Genomic DNA, 13900 nt, shown 5'->3' with positions numbered 1-13900 from the left:
ACGTAACAAATAATGCACTTTTGTACTCATGCTTATGTCCTCTGGTCCATCAACGTCGCACTTTTAAAATTCTTATCCTCGTATTCAAATCCCTCCATGGTCTATCTCTGCAATTTCCTCCAATTCTCAGCTCTCTGCATTCTTCCCACTGGCCTTTTGTGAATTTCCTGCTTCCTTTGTGCCAAAACTGGCTGAATTACCTTCAAGCTGTGTTGATCCTAAGCTCTGCAATTCCCTCTCCAAATGTCTTTGCCTCTCCAACACTCTCCTTTAAAATACTGCTTAAAACCTACCTCTTTTACCAAGGACTCCAAATGTTGTCATCACTAGCTTGCTGTCAATTTTTTGTCTGATTACACTCCTGTGTAGTACCTTGAGAGATTTTCCTACATTAGGGGTGCTGCAAAAATGCTAGTTGTTTTTAGATTCTTAGTATTATCATCTGTTCCTGTTTAAGATATTCCACTTTCTAAACACTAATAAACTACCATCTGGTGTATTTATACTTTTAATGTCTAGGGAATGAATGACCCAAAGAACATGTCCTCTTATCGTTATTTTAGCCATTTATTTTAAAATAGAGCTTAAGAAACCAAAAGTAGGTCACATGAATATTTCCAAAGATGGAATATTTATTCTAAATTTTCAAATCATGAGTAACCTTGTTCCTAAAACATAACCATTATGCTTAGTTTATTTTATAAATGTATCCTGAATTTCAAGGTTGTTAATCTTTTTACATAATTGTGTGCTCAGTTGATTCTATGAATAGACATAATATTTCATAAACAAGACAGTTGTATGTATAGTCGATTTGCAGCCACACAAATTGGCAACAGTCTTTATTAAAAGCTCTTGTTGGTATGCAATCTTTCAAAATATCAGTTTCTAAGAAAGTGCATCAATAACCTTTGATTGTCAGAGGAAAGATATTCATCTTGGAGATACCAAGCGGATGTCATTTATGGCTTTGGATAGGACTATTTTTTTTGTCGGCAATTGTGTGTGTGTCCTCACACTCTCATGCTCTCTCTCTAATTAATAAATTCACATTTTCTAACTGAAAGAAAGTGATTATTTGAGGCTGTTCTAATTGTAAGCACAGCATAGGATGATCAGGAGGCAATTAGAGGCTGTTATTAAATAATAGAAATTATAATGAGGAACAAGACAATTATTAAAGTTTATAGAACACAGTTAAAACAAGTGTTCAATCAGCCTGTCGTCTTCGTAAACTAAAAGCTTCTTGAGATAAAATATGAACACTTTTTTGCGTTTTAGAAAACTCAACAAAAACTTTATCTGAATTAAAACTTTAGAAATATGATCTATAGCTTCACACTATTTTGGGAAACAAAAAAAGCAACTGAAATTTCTAGAAGCTAATGGGAAAAATATTCGGCCTGTACAGCTGACAGTACAGGTGCATTTTGAGTATGTACAGTGTATAGAGTCTAGAAATCAGTCAAAACCCATGCAAGTAAAGTCTTTAAGATATTAAAATATGCAAAGACAATTTAATGCATTCATGTAATATTAGTGTGAAATATGTCATTTAAGAATGTTGTTTCAACCTTTATTTTGTGCATTAGATCAGGCATTAGAAAGAGCATTACAATAAAATGCCAGTGAAGCTTTGAAAATTTTCTGGAATAAATTGTTTGAATTCTTTTATCCAATTTTTGCTTTCAGCACACCTTTAAGAAAATGTTGATGCCCTACTTGTGCACGTATAGTAAAATGTATATCCTAAGTATTGACTTTCTTTCTGTCTTTTAGGTGATCAGACTGTGTGACCTTTCTATAGATGGAGATTCTGTTACATCGGTTGGCTGGTCAGAAAGAGTAAATATCATTCTTTTTATGTGAAAGTAAAGCTAAGCTTAAGTCATTTTTAAAGAGACCTTTTTCATCTAATTTTTATGTTTTATTCTTAATCACTTTGTTTATTTGTGAGTATACATTGCAGCAAGCAAAATAAATCTTGTTTCTGTTAAGCAAAGTACTTTAAAGTTATTTTGGTATTCCTATACAGTTGGTATGAATTTGTAACTTATAAAAGGAAAACTTATCACTCTAGTAACATTCCTACTTCTGATATAGAATGTCTTGGGTTCAAAGTCCAATTAAGAGAGCGCATTATAGACTAATATTTCAGTGCTACTCTGTTGGAGGCTTTGGCCTTTGGGTGAGACCTGCCCTGTTTTTGTAAAAGAAACTCGCACCTTTCAAAAGAAGCAAAGTTGTTCTTCTGGTGTCTGGCCAATGCTTATGCTTCAATCAGTAAAAAAAAAAATTACCTGGTCAGTTATCCCACTGCTGTTTAAGCGATCTTGTTCTGCACAAATTCACTGCCTTTTTTCTCTACGTTACAATATTGCAACACTTCAAAGTTCCTTAATTGACTGTGAAACATTGTGGGATAACCTAAAGTTATGAAATGCACTATATAAATGTGTTTGTTCTTTATATACTTTAGAGAACAAGATTGTTTTGCTGTGATAATTGGGAGGAAATTGAATTTAGAAAGTTGAAGTGATTTTCATTTCATCTAGCGTTCCAGAATGTGTAGCAGATCTTAATTTGTGTTCCCTGGACTGTGTATTACCCTTAGGAGATGATGGAAATCCATGCTAGATTAATTCTTGGCTACTGTTCAGTATAGTATTCATTGTCTTAGGGGCAGATTAATAAACTTTACAGAACTTAATGAAATTAATAAAAATGATTATTGCATGTGCAACACTGAGATGATTTGCTATTAACAAATATTAAGACATCTACTGGACATACCATTCTCTTGCAAAAATAGAAAAACAAAATACTTTCATAATTAACATCGTGGTCTACTGTACCATTCGAGGTAAACTTGGTTTACTCCTGATGGCATGAGGTGGATCTTTTAGTTTCAAGTATGTTGTGGATATAAGATAGCTAATCTTTTTTTATGTACTAATAAGTACTGAGACTTTACTGTGTAATATGTCAGAAAAAATACTTTGAAATGGGAATTTTAATTGCTGTAATTATACAAAGCCATCGTTTTTCAGGCAAAAATAAGTTTTAAAGTGTATTATCTTAATTTCCAGCCATTATTGGTAGCAATAATAGTTACCATTTATAGGTAGTAACTGAAAAGGATCTTGGAATCAAAATTATTTAATTTATTCTAGGGAAATTTGGTAGCAGTTGGGACACACAAAGGATATGTTCAGATCTGGGATACAGCTGCTGGGAAGAAATTATCCACACTTGAAGGGCACTCTGCTAGAGTGGGTAAGTTGTTGGATTGAAGTTCGTGGAACTGTTTTGATTTGCCAAGAGCATCTTTAAATTAGAATTTTGAAACCTGCTACAACTTTGTGGAGCACAAACGTGTTCATATAACAAATAATTAGTATGAAGGAACAGAGACAATATTTTGAATAAAACATTTGATTTTCCAGCCAATTTATATATCCTTCAGATATTGCCATTTTCATAGGCTCCAAAAGGTCTCTGCTAGCCCTTTTAGCATAAGACACTAGCACAGATATGCTGCCCATATTACCATGTTTATAATGCAACGCTTCAGAATTGGTGAAATGATTGTATGGAGGATGAAGGTAGTTTTTCAATTTTTGTTAAAATTGAACAGTTAATTTTTTTATTACTTGCAGACAGAAATCATTTTTTTTTGCCTGTGCTTGTTATTTCATCTCATCCAACTACCCCCCGCCGCCTCTTATTTACTTTCCTCTATCACGACCTCCACTTGTTAGACATATTATGATCCCCATAGAGACCAATAACTTTTTGAAAGATATTTGAATTCCCAGTGATTGACATGAAGGAATTGCATGACAAGTTTTAAGTTTTAAGACTTTTATAGTAACAAACTAAAATCAGCATCGATTAAACATTTCTTAGTAGGCAACCAATATTCTAAATTACAGAAATGATAACCCTTATTAATGTCTTAACACAACCGATAACCCCACGCTGCATATATACTTCACAGCACACTCTCCACCGGATTACAGTCTTTATAGGAAACAGTTCACAGTCGCTCCCAGCTTCCAATGGATTCACTTCTCCCCGTTTCACTGAGTTGTAATGTTCCGTGACTGTCAAAAGGCACTTCCCTTCGTTTTTGGAGAATTCCTGAACTGACTTTAAGCATTAAGGCCCATTCTGGCAATTCCTTCTCCAGCCTGGCCAGGACAAATCTTCCAGTGTCCTTAATATGCTGCAGGTGTTCCTCCTTAGACCAAAGGACAAAAATTCCCCTGCATTCTGCCAAGTAGTGCACAGAAAGGCAGCACTCTTCTCTTTGCAGACCACACAAGCTGCAGCCTTTGGATCTATATCTTTCTCTCTCTCTCGGCATCTAGGGTTTTTTTTCCCAAACACTGTCCGGGAGCCTGTAGGCCTATAGATAGCTGCTTCTCTCTCTTTGTGTTCAGGTGTGAAACATGGTACATGGGTTCAGTAAGTCTTAACCTAGGTGACTCACCCCCCCACCCATTCCCCCCAGTCTCCACGGTAACCAAACCAAACAGGCTTGTTTTCAGGCAGATCACATGTCTCTTCACTATTCCATTTTACCTTAAATTAAAGGGACAATCTTATAAAACTTTGCATTCATAACACACTTTCTTTTTTGTCCCCTATTCATCCAAATCTTGAAGCACTTTGTATAATGATTCATTTTTGAAATCCTAGGACAGTTCTCATGTAGGTAAATGTGGAAAGCAGTTCGCAAACAGCAGTCAGATGAATGCTGAGATAATCAGTTTTTGGTGGTGATGTTTGAGCATAACAACTAGAAAACTCCAGTGTAATCATTTGAATAGCACCATGGGACCCTTAATGTCCACTTGAACAAACAGACTATTTCTTGGCTTAACATTTTGACTTAGCAATGTGGCACACCTTCGCACACCGAGTGCTACAATAATCAGCAACACAAACAAAGCAGGGTTCCAGTTCAGGCTCTGTCTCTTTTTCCTCCCCTACCTATGTTCATGGCAGAAGTAGCCAGAATTTCCAGTACACTCTTGTCCATGCCATAAGTAGGACAGTTTACCCTAACCCTAATTTGACCACTTCCTTTAGTTTAAAATTCCTCCCCTTAAATATTGGCAAATCAAAAGTCATTATTTTCAGCCCCGACACAAATTTTCCTCCCTCATCATTAACTCCTTGGGCAGTGTCCCTGGGTAAGTTGAACTGTTTTCACCCTTGATGCCCTTCCAATTCAAACTGAGTTTCCAATTTCCATTACAAAGACTGTTTTTGTCCCTACTTAAGCCTGTTCACTGTTGACATCCTCATTTGTGCCTTTATCATCTCTAGGCTAGATTACATAAATGTTTCCCTTGTTAGCCTTCCATTTTCCACCCTTTTATAGTTTGTCCAAATTACATTTGCTCATATCTTATGCTGCACCAAATTTTACTTGCCTCCCACCTGTATCCTCCTTATCCATATTACCTTCCAGTACCCTAATGCCTCAAATTAATAATTCTTGGCACAGTCTTAAATGTCTTTAGGTCCTTTGCTCTTTCTTTCTCCATAACATCTACCAATCCTAATGTACAGTCCATTATCTCTCTGGCCCCAACTTCTTCTATATTCTCACTTCACCTTTGACAGTTGTATTTTCATCTGTCTAGGTGTATCATCCTGTGGAATTCCCTCCCTAAACTGCTCTGCCTCTCCACCTTTCTCTAAGATCCGCATATTTGGTAGTGAACTGAACTAAAGTTGTGTATTGAGGACAAGGCCTTACTGTCAAAGAAGTCATATATGCCACACATCTTGGAGACATTGGGTATCTTAATTCTCAAATGCGTTCCTTGATGAGACACGCATGCATCAACATTTCAAAGGGAGCAAGCTTTGACCTAACTTATGAGAACAGACTGCAGCAATTAAGTAGATGAATAGTCTGTCGTTGAATTTAAGAATGGATGTGAGCAACTTTTTTTATTTCATGGAGGTGGTCAACACCAAGTGGTTCCTTTTCAGTTACAACTAGTCACAACTTAAAGTTAAAAAGTATGTGCATGATGCTTAACCAGGTCTCCCTCAACCCCTAAAAATAAAATACAGAAATTTATCATATTTACTGGAAGAAGGAAGAGTGATTTGACAAAATAAGAAGCAAATTCCAGTGTGGTCATCAGAAAAATCAGCTGATTAATATGGACCAATGAGTAACATTTTTAGTTTTCAGTTTTCTACAATCATGTGTTCATGTACCTCTACATTATGACAGAAAACGTTGCATATGAATAGTATAGATGTAGCTCTTTTTTTAGATATAATAGCTTTATGTGTTGAGAGATACTGGTCTTTGACAGAAATAGTTCCTCTCATTTCTTTTCTGCTCCTCAAAGATTAACAATTATACTGTCTAATTTTATTTAAAGTATATTCAGGTGGACAAAGCAGTAAAACTATTGCTAGGTGTCCCAGTACGATTGCTATGTCTGCCTTTTTACTTGCAACTTAATTCTTCAAAAGTCTATTAATGTATTTACGTCATCCTGAACCTATAAGTCTAAGGTCTTGGAAGCTGAAATAAAATATTCATGAAACTGACCCACTTCCAAATGGGAACACAAAAGCGGACTTTTAAAGACATTACTGATGTCTATGCTATTCCATATTGTGTATGCAAGATTAAAATTTGGTAGAAATGAAAAAATAACTTTGTATTTACTTTCTGCTGGACTGTTGTCAGCAGACAAATTTGCTTCCGATCAACTCATTAAAGCAGCTTTCTGTTAAAATAAAGTCAACACAAGTTGTCACTGGTTGTGTACATTTTCAGCACTGCAAGCAGTTTACATTTAAGATTGATTTGTGCTTATAGGGGCTCTTGCATGGAATGCTGATCAGCTGTCATCAGGAAGTAGAGACCGTCTTATTCTTCAGAGAGATATCCGTACCCCACCATTGCAATCAGAGCGACGACTTCAAGGTCACAGACAGGAAGTTTGTGGTTTGAAATGGTCGACAGATCACCAGCTTCTGGCCTCTGGCGGAAATGATAACAAGGTAATAAAATCTATTTAAAAAAAACAAACATAATGAAAACTGAATTAGCTGATCTAGGCTGTAGTAGTCATAGGGGCTTTACAGTTGGGTTTGATGCTCCTTTCTTTTGGAAAATGAAATGGGGTTCCCACTCGAGTAATTCCATTTTTTAAAAAAAGGAACACCTGAACTGGAACTGCCTTGACTATGATCCTTCTGATGGGAGATAGCTGACCACGTTCACTTTTGCAGCTCATACATGAGTAATTGCCACCAGGGTGAGGTACTGAAATGCAATGAGAACCATTGGGGAAGCACTTTGAGAAGGATCAAGGAACAAAATGGGCACAGGGGAAAACTTGTAAACTAAGACGGTACTGTGGTGCTCTGTCCACCAATATCCCCCTCTCACTGCACTGTTGTGAGGAGGTAGCAAGTATAAGCCATAGTTTTCTTACAGGAACAGCTTATTCTGAGCTACATTGGTGAAAATAGATGCAAACAGTATACATGTTCACTTTTGAACATAGTTTGTATTACCGGGGCTTGCGCTTCCTCATTTCAAATGATGGAATTTTTTGAACTTGAGCTTTTAAAAACTAATGGCCTGTGCCATTGCTGTGTGATCAAGTACAGGCAGGTGTATATGCACACAAACAATGGTATTATTCAGGAACGATCAAGCCATCTGGTTTGCTGAATGAGCAGAATAATTAAAAAACAGATTACTCTCTATAGAGGTGTATTGTAGTTCCAATACTTAACTGATCCAGAGTTTGTTGATTAAGATTTTGTGCAATACTCTTATTAATGGGGGTCCAATTTCCATATATTTTTGCTTCATCTGAAGTGATTTGATTGACTTTATTGTCTGTTGCATGCTGCTTAGGACAATGAATCAGTCCACCAATCTATTAACTGCTGGTATTAGTGAAGAGTTAGTGCTACCCAGCTAAAATTCTTTCTGCTCCTGGGGAAAAAAATAAGCTGTATGTGATTTGTGGAACTCTGTTGTACTTTGATTCACTTAAATCTTAGGATTCAAAAATTATTTAAAGAGAAAATAGATTGTTCTTCATATTGCAAAATCTGATTATTTTGCATGTAACTTATCATTGTTTAGCTTCTGGTGTGGAACAACTCCAGTTCAGGACCAGTACAGCAGTATACAGAGCATCTTGCAGCAGTGAAAGCTATTGCCTGGTCCCCCCATCAGCATGGCCTCCTTGCATCAGGTGGTGGAACTGCTGACCGGTGCATCCGTTTCTGGAATACTCTTACATCTCAACCTTTACAGTGCATTGATACGGGTTCCCAGGTGTGCAACCTTGCTTGGTCCAAACATGCAAATGAACTAGTAAGTACAAAGTAATTCATTTGTTGTTTTAGTGCATCTGGTATCTAAAAGCCTAAGCTATTGAATTGTCTTAATCCCAAAAAGTTTATTGTCCTTTTAGAGAAGGAAATTTGCCATCTTTACCTGGTCTGGCTTATCTGTGACTCCAATCCCAAACCAGTGTGGTTAACTCTTACAACACTCATGCCTAGCAAATCACTTAGTTTGCCAGATCTAGGAGTGGCAATTAATGTTGACCATGCCAGTGATGGGCACGTTCTGAGAATGAATAAAATTACATTTTATCTGGATTTAGTGTATTTTAAAAATTTCATTTCATTTCCTTTAAGGGTATTGTTTTAATATTGTTTTCTTGGCTCAGTAGAAGTCACAAAGAATTAACTTAGCAAGTAAATTCGGGGCTGGTAATCCAGAGACCCAGGATAATGCTCTGGGGACCTGGGTTCAAATCCCACAACGGCAGATGGTGAAATCTGGATTCAATAAAAATCTGGAATAGAAGTCTAGTGATGACCACGAAGCCATTGCCAATTGTCATAAAAACCCATCTGGTTCACTAATGTCCTTTAGGGAAGGAAATCTGCCGTATTTACCTGGTCTGGCCCACGTGTGACTCCAGACCCACAGCGATGTGGTTGACTCTTAAATGCCCTCTGAACAAGGGCAATTAGGGATGGGCAATCAATGCTGGCATATCCCATGAACGAATAAAAAAAAAAAATTGCGGCCTCATCATTAATACATAATTGTGAGAACATAAAATGGGTAAGAAGTTATGCAGATTTTATGGTGGTTGAGAAAAGGGCTTTGTTGCGATTGGGCACTAACTGAACCCCAGAATAATTTAGGAATTACACAGTAATGTTGGAAAATGTTGGCGCTGTTGTGTAACAGTAATAATGACTGGAGCACAATTGATTAATCTTTTCTCTTTCACATATTTTATGTGGCACCACTGTGGCTTTATGTAAATTTTTATGATTATATTAATAAAACAGTTCTATTATTTTTAGGTGAGTACTCATGGATATTCACAAAATCAAATCCTAGTGTGGAAGTATCCATCATTAACACAAGTAGCCAAACTGACTGGACATTCATACAGAGTGCTATACTTGGTGAGTTACTCTTTATGATTTTCACATTCATTTTGTATAATGCATGGATTAAGATTATGACGTTTTTGGCTCTGTATAATCTACACATGCATTCAATGCTAAAAAGCTATAAGGCTGATTGACTCAAGATAACTGCATGGGCTTACTCCATTTTGCTAATGTTGATATTAAGCATCAGCAGCCTTCAAATGGTAATTTAAGCTATTCATTCTAAATGATTGTTGACAAAAGACCTGTTGTTAATTGCATCTCATTAATTTCATCTCTGCTCAGTAACGCTTGTATTATTTCATGCAAAGCTAATAAATATGGCTTCTGCATGACAAAGACCTGCACAGGGCAGTTTAGGGTATGCCAGTCAATGTAACACTGGGTTTGGATACCTAAGACATCAGTGAACCAACCCTACAAACTCAGCGCCAATTACTTAAACTAGGGGTTAATATGAAGGGCTTTGGTGAAGATATATGGCCACAATGAAAGTGGCTGCTTCTCCAGAATATGTATGGATAGGTCAGTGTAGGCTGGAGCCCCTCCCGTCCCTAAAACAGATTCCTCTTTTGCCATAAATGTACTTCATCCTTTTCAGTCCTAGAATATTGAACTTGAATGTAAGGAAATTGTATGCCAAGGCTTTGAACCAAGAAAAAAATTGCCTCGAAGAACTGTCACTTCTTCCAGCAAGGTTAGTATAGCTATCTCCAGTTGTAGCACTGCCTCCAAGAACTATGCAATACTTTGCAGATTTCAATTTGAGCCAATCTCCTGGAACTTTTCCTCCACTCCTCAGCCTGCTGCGTATACATTTCCACTCTATGCATTACCATACCACCAGAAAGCCTGGAGATCCAGGCTGACTGAAGTGAGGAGGAGGAGGAGTAATGAGAGGAGACCTGCAGCCAGATCTGAAACATCACTTCTGGCAAGATGGCCTACTAAAGGTCATACATTTCATTTGCTGCAAATCACTCATACCAGACCACAAAAACTCCACAGATTTCACCTATCCATACCAGGTAGTTGCACTGTGGCCAACAAGACACATTCCTACACTTACTTTGGTCATGTCCCTGCATCAAAGCTAGCACAAAGAAAGATGGTTGTGGTTGTTGGAGGTTAATCATCCCTGTTCCAGGACATCACTGCAGGAGTTCCTCAGGGTAGTGTCCTAGGCCCCATCATTCAGCTGCTTCACCAAGGACCTTCATTCCATCATAACATCAGAAGTGGGGATGTTCACTGATGATTGTGCAATGTTTAGACTGCTTCAGTATCTGAGGAGTCGTGTCCAAATTTGCAAAACCTGGACAATGTCCAGGCTTGGGCTAACAAGTGGCAAGTAACATATGCGCCACACAAGCGCCAGGCACTGACCATCTCCAACGAGAATCTAACCATTGCCCCCTTAACATTCAACGGCATTACCATCGATGAATCCCGCTATCAACTCCCTGGGGGTTGCCATTGACCAGAAACTGAACATATAATTACTGTGGCTACAAGAGCGGAGGAGAGTCGGTCAGGAGATTGAAAACAGCACGAGAGGAGAGGTGATTGGGAGATTGAAAACAGCGCGAGAGGAGAGTCGATGGGGAGATTGAAAACAGCGCGAGAGGAGAGGTGATTGGGAGATTGAAAACAGCGCGAGAGGAGAGTCGGTCGGGAGATTGAAAATAGCGCGAGAGGAGAGTCGATGGGAAGATTGAAAACAGCGCGAGAGGAGAGGTGATTGGGAGATTGAAAACAGCGCGAGAGGAGAGGTGATTGGGAGATTGAAAACAGCGCGAGAGGAGAGTCGATGGGAAGATTGAAAACAGCGCGAGAGGAGAGTCGGTCGGGAGATTGAAAATAGCGCGAGAGGAGAGTCGATGGGAAGATTGAAAACAGCGCGAGAGGAGAGTCGATGGGGAGATTGAAAACAGCGCGAGAGGAGAGTCGATGGGAAGATTGAAAACAGCGCGAGAGGAGAGTCGATGGGGAGATTGAAAACAGCGCGAGAGGAGAGTCGGTCGGGAGATTGAAAACAACGCGAGAGGAGAGTCGATGGGGAGATTGAAAACAGCGCAAGAGCAGAGTCGATGGGGAGATTGAAAACAGCGCAAGAGCAAAGTCGATGGGGAGATTGAAAACAGCGTGAGAGGAGAGTCGATGGGGAGATTGAAAACAGCGTGAGAGGAGAGTCGATGGGGAGATTGAAAACAGCGCGAGAGGAGAGTCGATGGGGAGATTGAAAACAGCGCGAGAGGAGAGTCGGTCGGGAGATTGAAAACAGCGCGAGAGGAGAGTCGGTCGGGAGATTGAAAACAGCGCGAGAGGAGAGGTGATTGGGAGATTGAAAACAGCGCGAGAGGAGAGGTGATTGGGATATTGAAAACAGCGCGAGAGGAGAGTCGGTCGGGAGATTGAAAATAGCGCGAGAGGAGAGTCAATGGGAAGATTGAAAACAGCACGAGAGGAGAGTCGGTCGGGAGATTGAAAATAGCGCGAGAGGAGAGTCGATGGGAAGATTGAAAACAGCGCGAGAGGAGAGTCGATAGGAAGATTGAAAACAGCGCAAGAGGAGAGTCGATGGGGAGATTGAAAACAGCGCGAGAGGAGAGTCGGTCGGGAGATTGAAAACAGCGCGAGAGGAGAGTCGATGGGGAGATTGAAAACAGCGCAAGAGCAGAGTCGATGGGGAGATTGAAAACAGCGCAAGAGCAGAGTCGATGGGGAGATTGAAAACAGCGTGAGAGGAGAGTCGATGGGGAGATTGAAAACAGCGTGAGAGGAGAGTCGATGGGGAGATTGAAAACAGCGTGAGAGGAGAGTCGATGGGGAGATTGAAAACAGCGCGAGAGGTGAGACAGTCGGGAGATTGAAAATAAAAAGAAGGGAAGCTGAAGAGGAGCGTTCCAGTGAAGGAGTGGAGCTTTGAGGCTTTGGCTCGAGAGGCTTCAGCGAGCAGAGGCTGAGGAGGAGCTTGCTCCCAGTGAGGTAAGGCTGGGTAAGTTCCTTGAATTAAATTAGGAGTAGGTAATGGAGGCAGCAGTCAGGGCAGTCGAGTGCTCCGAATGCAGCATGTGGGAAGTCACGGACAGCACAATTGTCGCCGATGACTACACCTGCAAAAGGTGCATCCAGCTACAGCTCCTGACAAACCGACTTAGGGAACTGGAGCTGGATGAACTTCGGATCATACTGGAGGCAAGGGCAGTAATAGACAGGAGTTTCAGGGAGACAGTCACCCCTAAAAGTCAGGAGGCAGGCAGCTGGGTGAATGTCAGGAGAGGGAAGGGGAATAGAAAGAGCAGAGCACCCCTGTGGCCGTTCCCATTAACACTAGGCATACCGTTTTGGATACTGTTGGTGGGGACGACCTACCAGGGACAAGTTGTAGTGGTCGCGTCTCTGGCACCGAGACTGGACCCTCAGCTCAGGAAGGAAGGAGGGAAAAGAGGAGAGCAGTAGTGATAGGGGATTTGATAGTTAGGGGGACAGATAAGAGGTTCTGTGGGAAAGATCGAGAATCCCGGATGGTCTGTTGCCTCCCTGGTGCCAGGGTCCGTGATATCTCGGATCGAGTTCTCAGTATTCTCAGGAGGGAGGGTGAGCAGCCAGATGTCGTGGTCCATGTAGGGACCAATGATGTGGATAGGAAGGAGGAGGAGGTCCTGCAAAGAGATTTTAGGGAGTTAGGTGCAAAGTTGAAGGACAGGACGTCCAGGGTTGCGATCTCAGGAGTGCTACCCGTGCCACGTGCTAGTGAGGCTAGAAATAGGAGGATAATGCAGCTGAGGAACATTAGGGGGAACTTCTTCACTCAGAGAGTGGTGAGAGTGTGGAACGAGCTGCCATCTGACGTGGTAAATGCGGGCTCACTCTTAAGTTTTAAGAATAAATTAGATAGATACATGGATGGGAGAGATCTGGAGGGTTATGGACTGGGTGCAGGTCAATGGGGCTAGCGGAATAATATTTCGGCACAGACTAGAGGGGCCGAAAGGCCTGTTTTTCTGTGCTGTAGTGTTCTATGGTTCTAAGAGCAGGTCAGAGGCTAGGAATGCTGTGGCGAGTACTCACCTACTGACTCCCCAAAGACTGCCCTCCGTCAACAAGGCACAAGTCAGGAGTGTGATGGAATACTGTCGGCTTGCCTAGATGAGTGCAGCTCCAGCAACACTCAGGAAGCTTGACACCATCCAGGACAAAGCAGCCTGCTTGATTGGCACCCCATCCATAAACATTCAGTCTGTCCACCACTGATGCACAGTGGCAGCAGTGTGTACCATCTAGAAAATGCACTGCAGAAACTCAGCGAGGCTCCTTGGACAGCACCTTCTAAACCCACGACTGCTGCCATCTAGAAGGACAAGGGCAGCAGACACATGGGAACGCCACTACCTGGAAGTTCCCCTCG

The 13900-nt window shown here is 40.5% G+C and overlaps 1 protein-coding gene across 1 annotated transcript in view; it reads left to right on the top strand.

The window, feature by feature from the left end:
• fzr1a (fizzy/cell division cycle 20 related 1a) overlaps positions 1-13900 on the top strand; it is a 50183-nt gene that overhangs the window by 27113 nt on the left and 9170 nt on the right. Inside the window, exons 8-12 of the mRNA XM_041204710.1 lie at positions 1780-1845; positions 3174-3276; positions 6863-7047; positions 8150-8383; positions 9397-9501. Of these exons, the coding sequence (XP_041060644.1) occupies positions 1780-1845; positions 3174-3276; positions 6863-7047; positions 8150-8383; positions 9397-9501 (693 nt within the window). The remainder of the gene's footprint in view (positions 1-1779; positions 1846-3173; positions 3277-6862; positions 7048-8149; positions 8384-9396; positions 9502-13900) is intronic.

The sequence above is a fragment of the Carcharodon carcharias genome, chromosome 14 (assembly GCF_017639515.1).
Source record: "Carcharodon carcharias isolate sCarCar2 chromosome 14, sCarCar2.pri, whole genome shotgun sequence".
Lineage (NCBI taxonomy): Eukaryota > Metazoa > Chordata > Chondrichthyes > Lamniformes > Lamnidae > Carcharodon > Carcharodon carcharias.
Note: the sequence above shows the minus strand (reverse complement) of the source record. Positions and strands in the feature narration are given on the sequence as shown.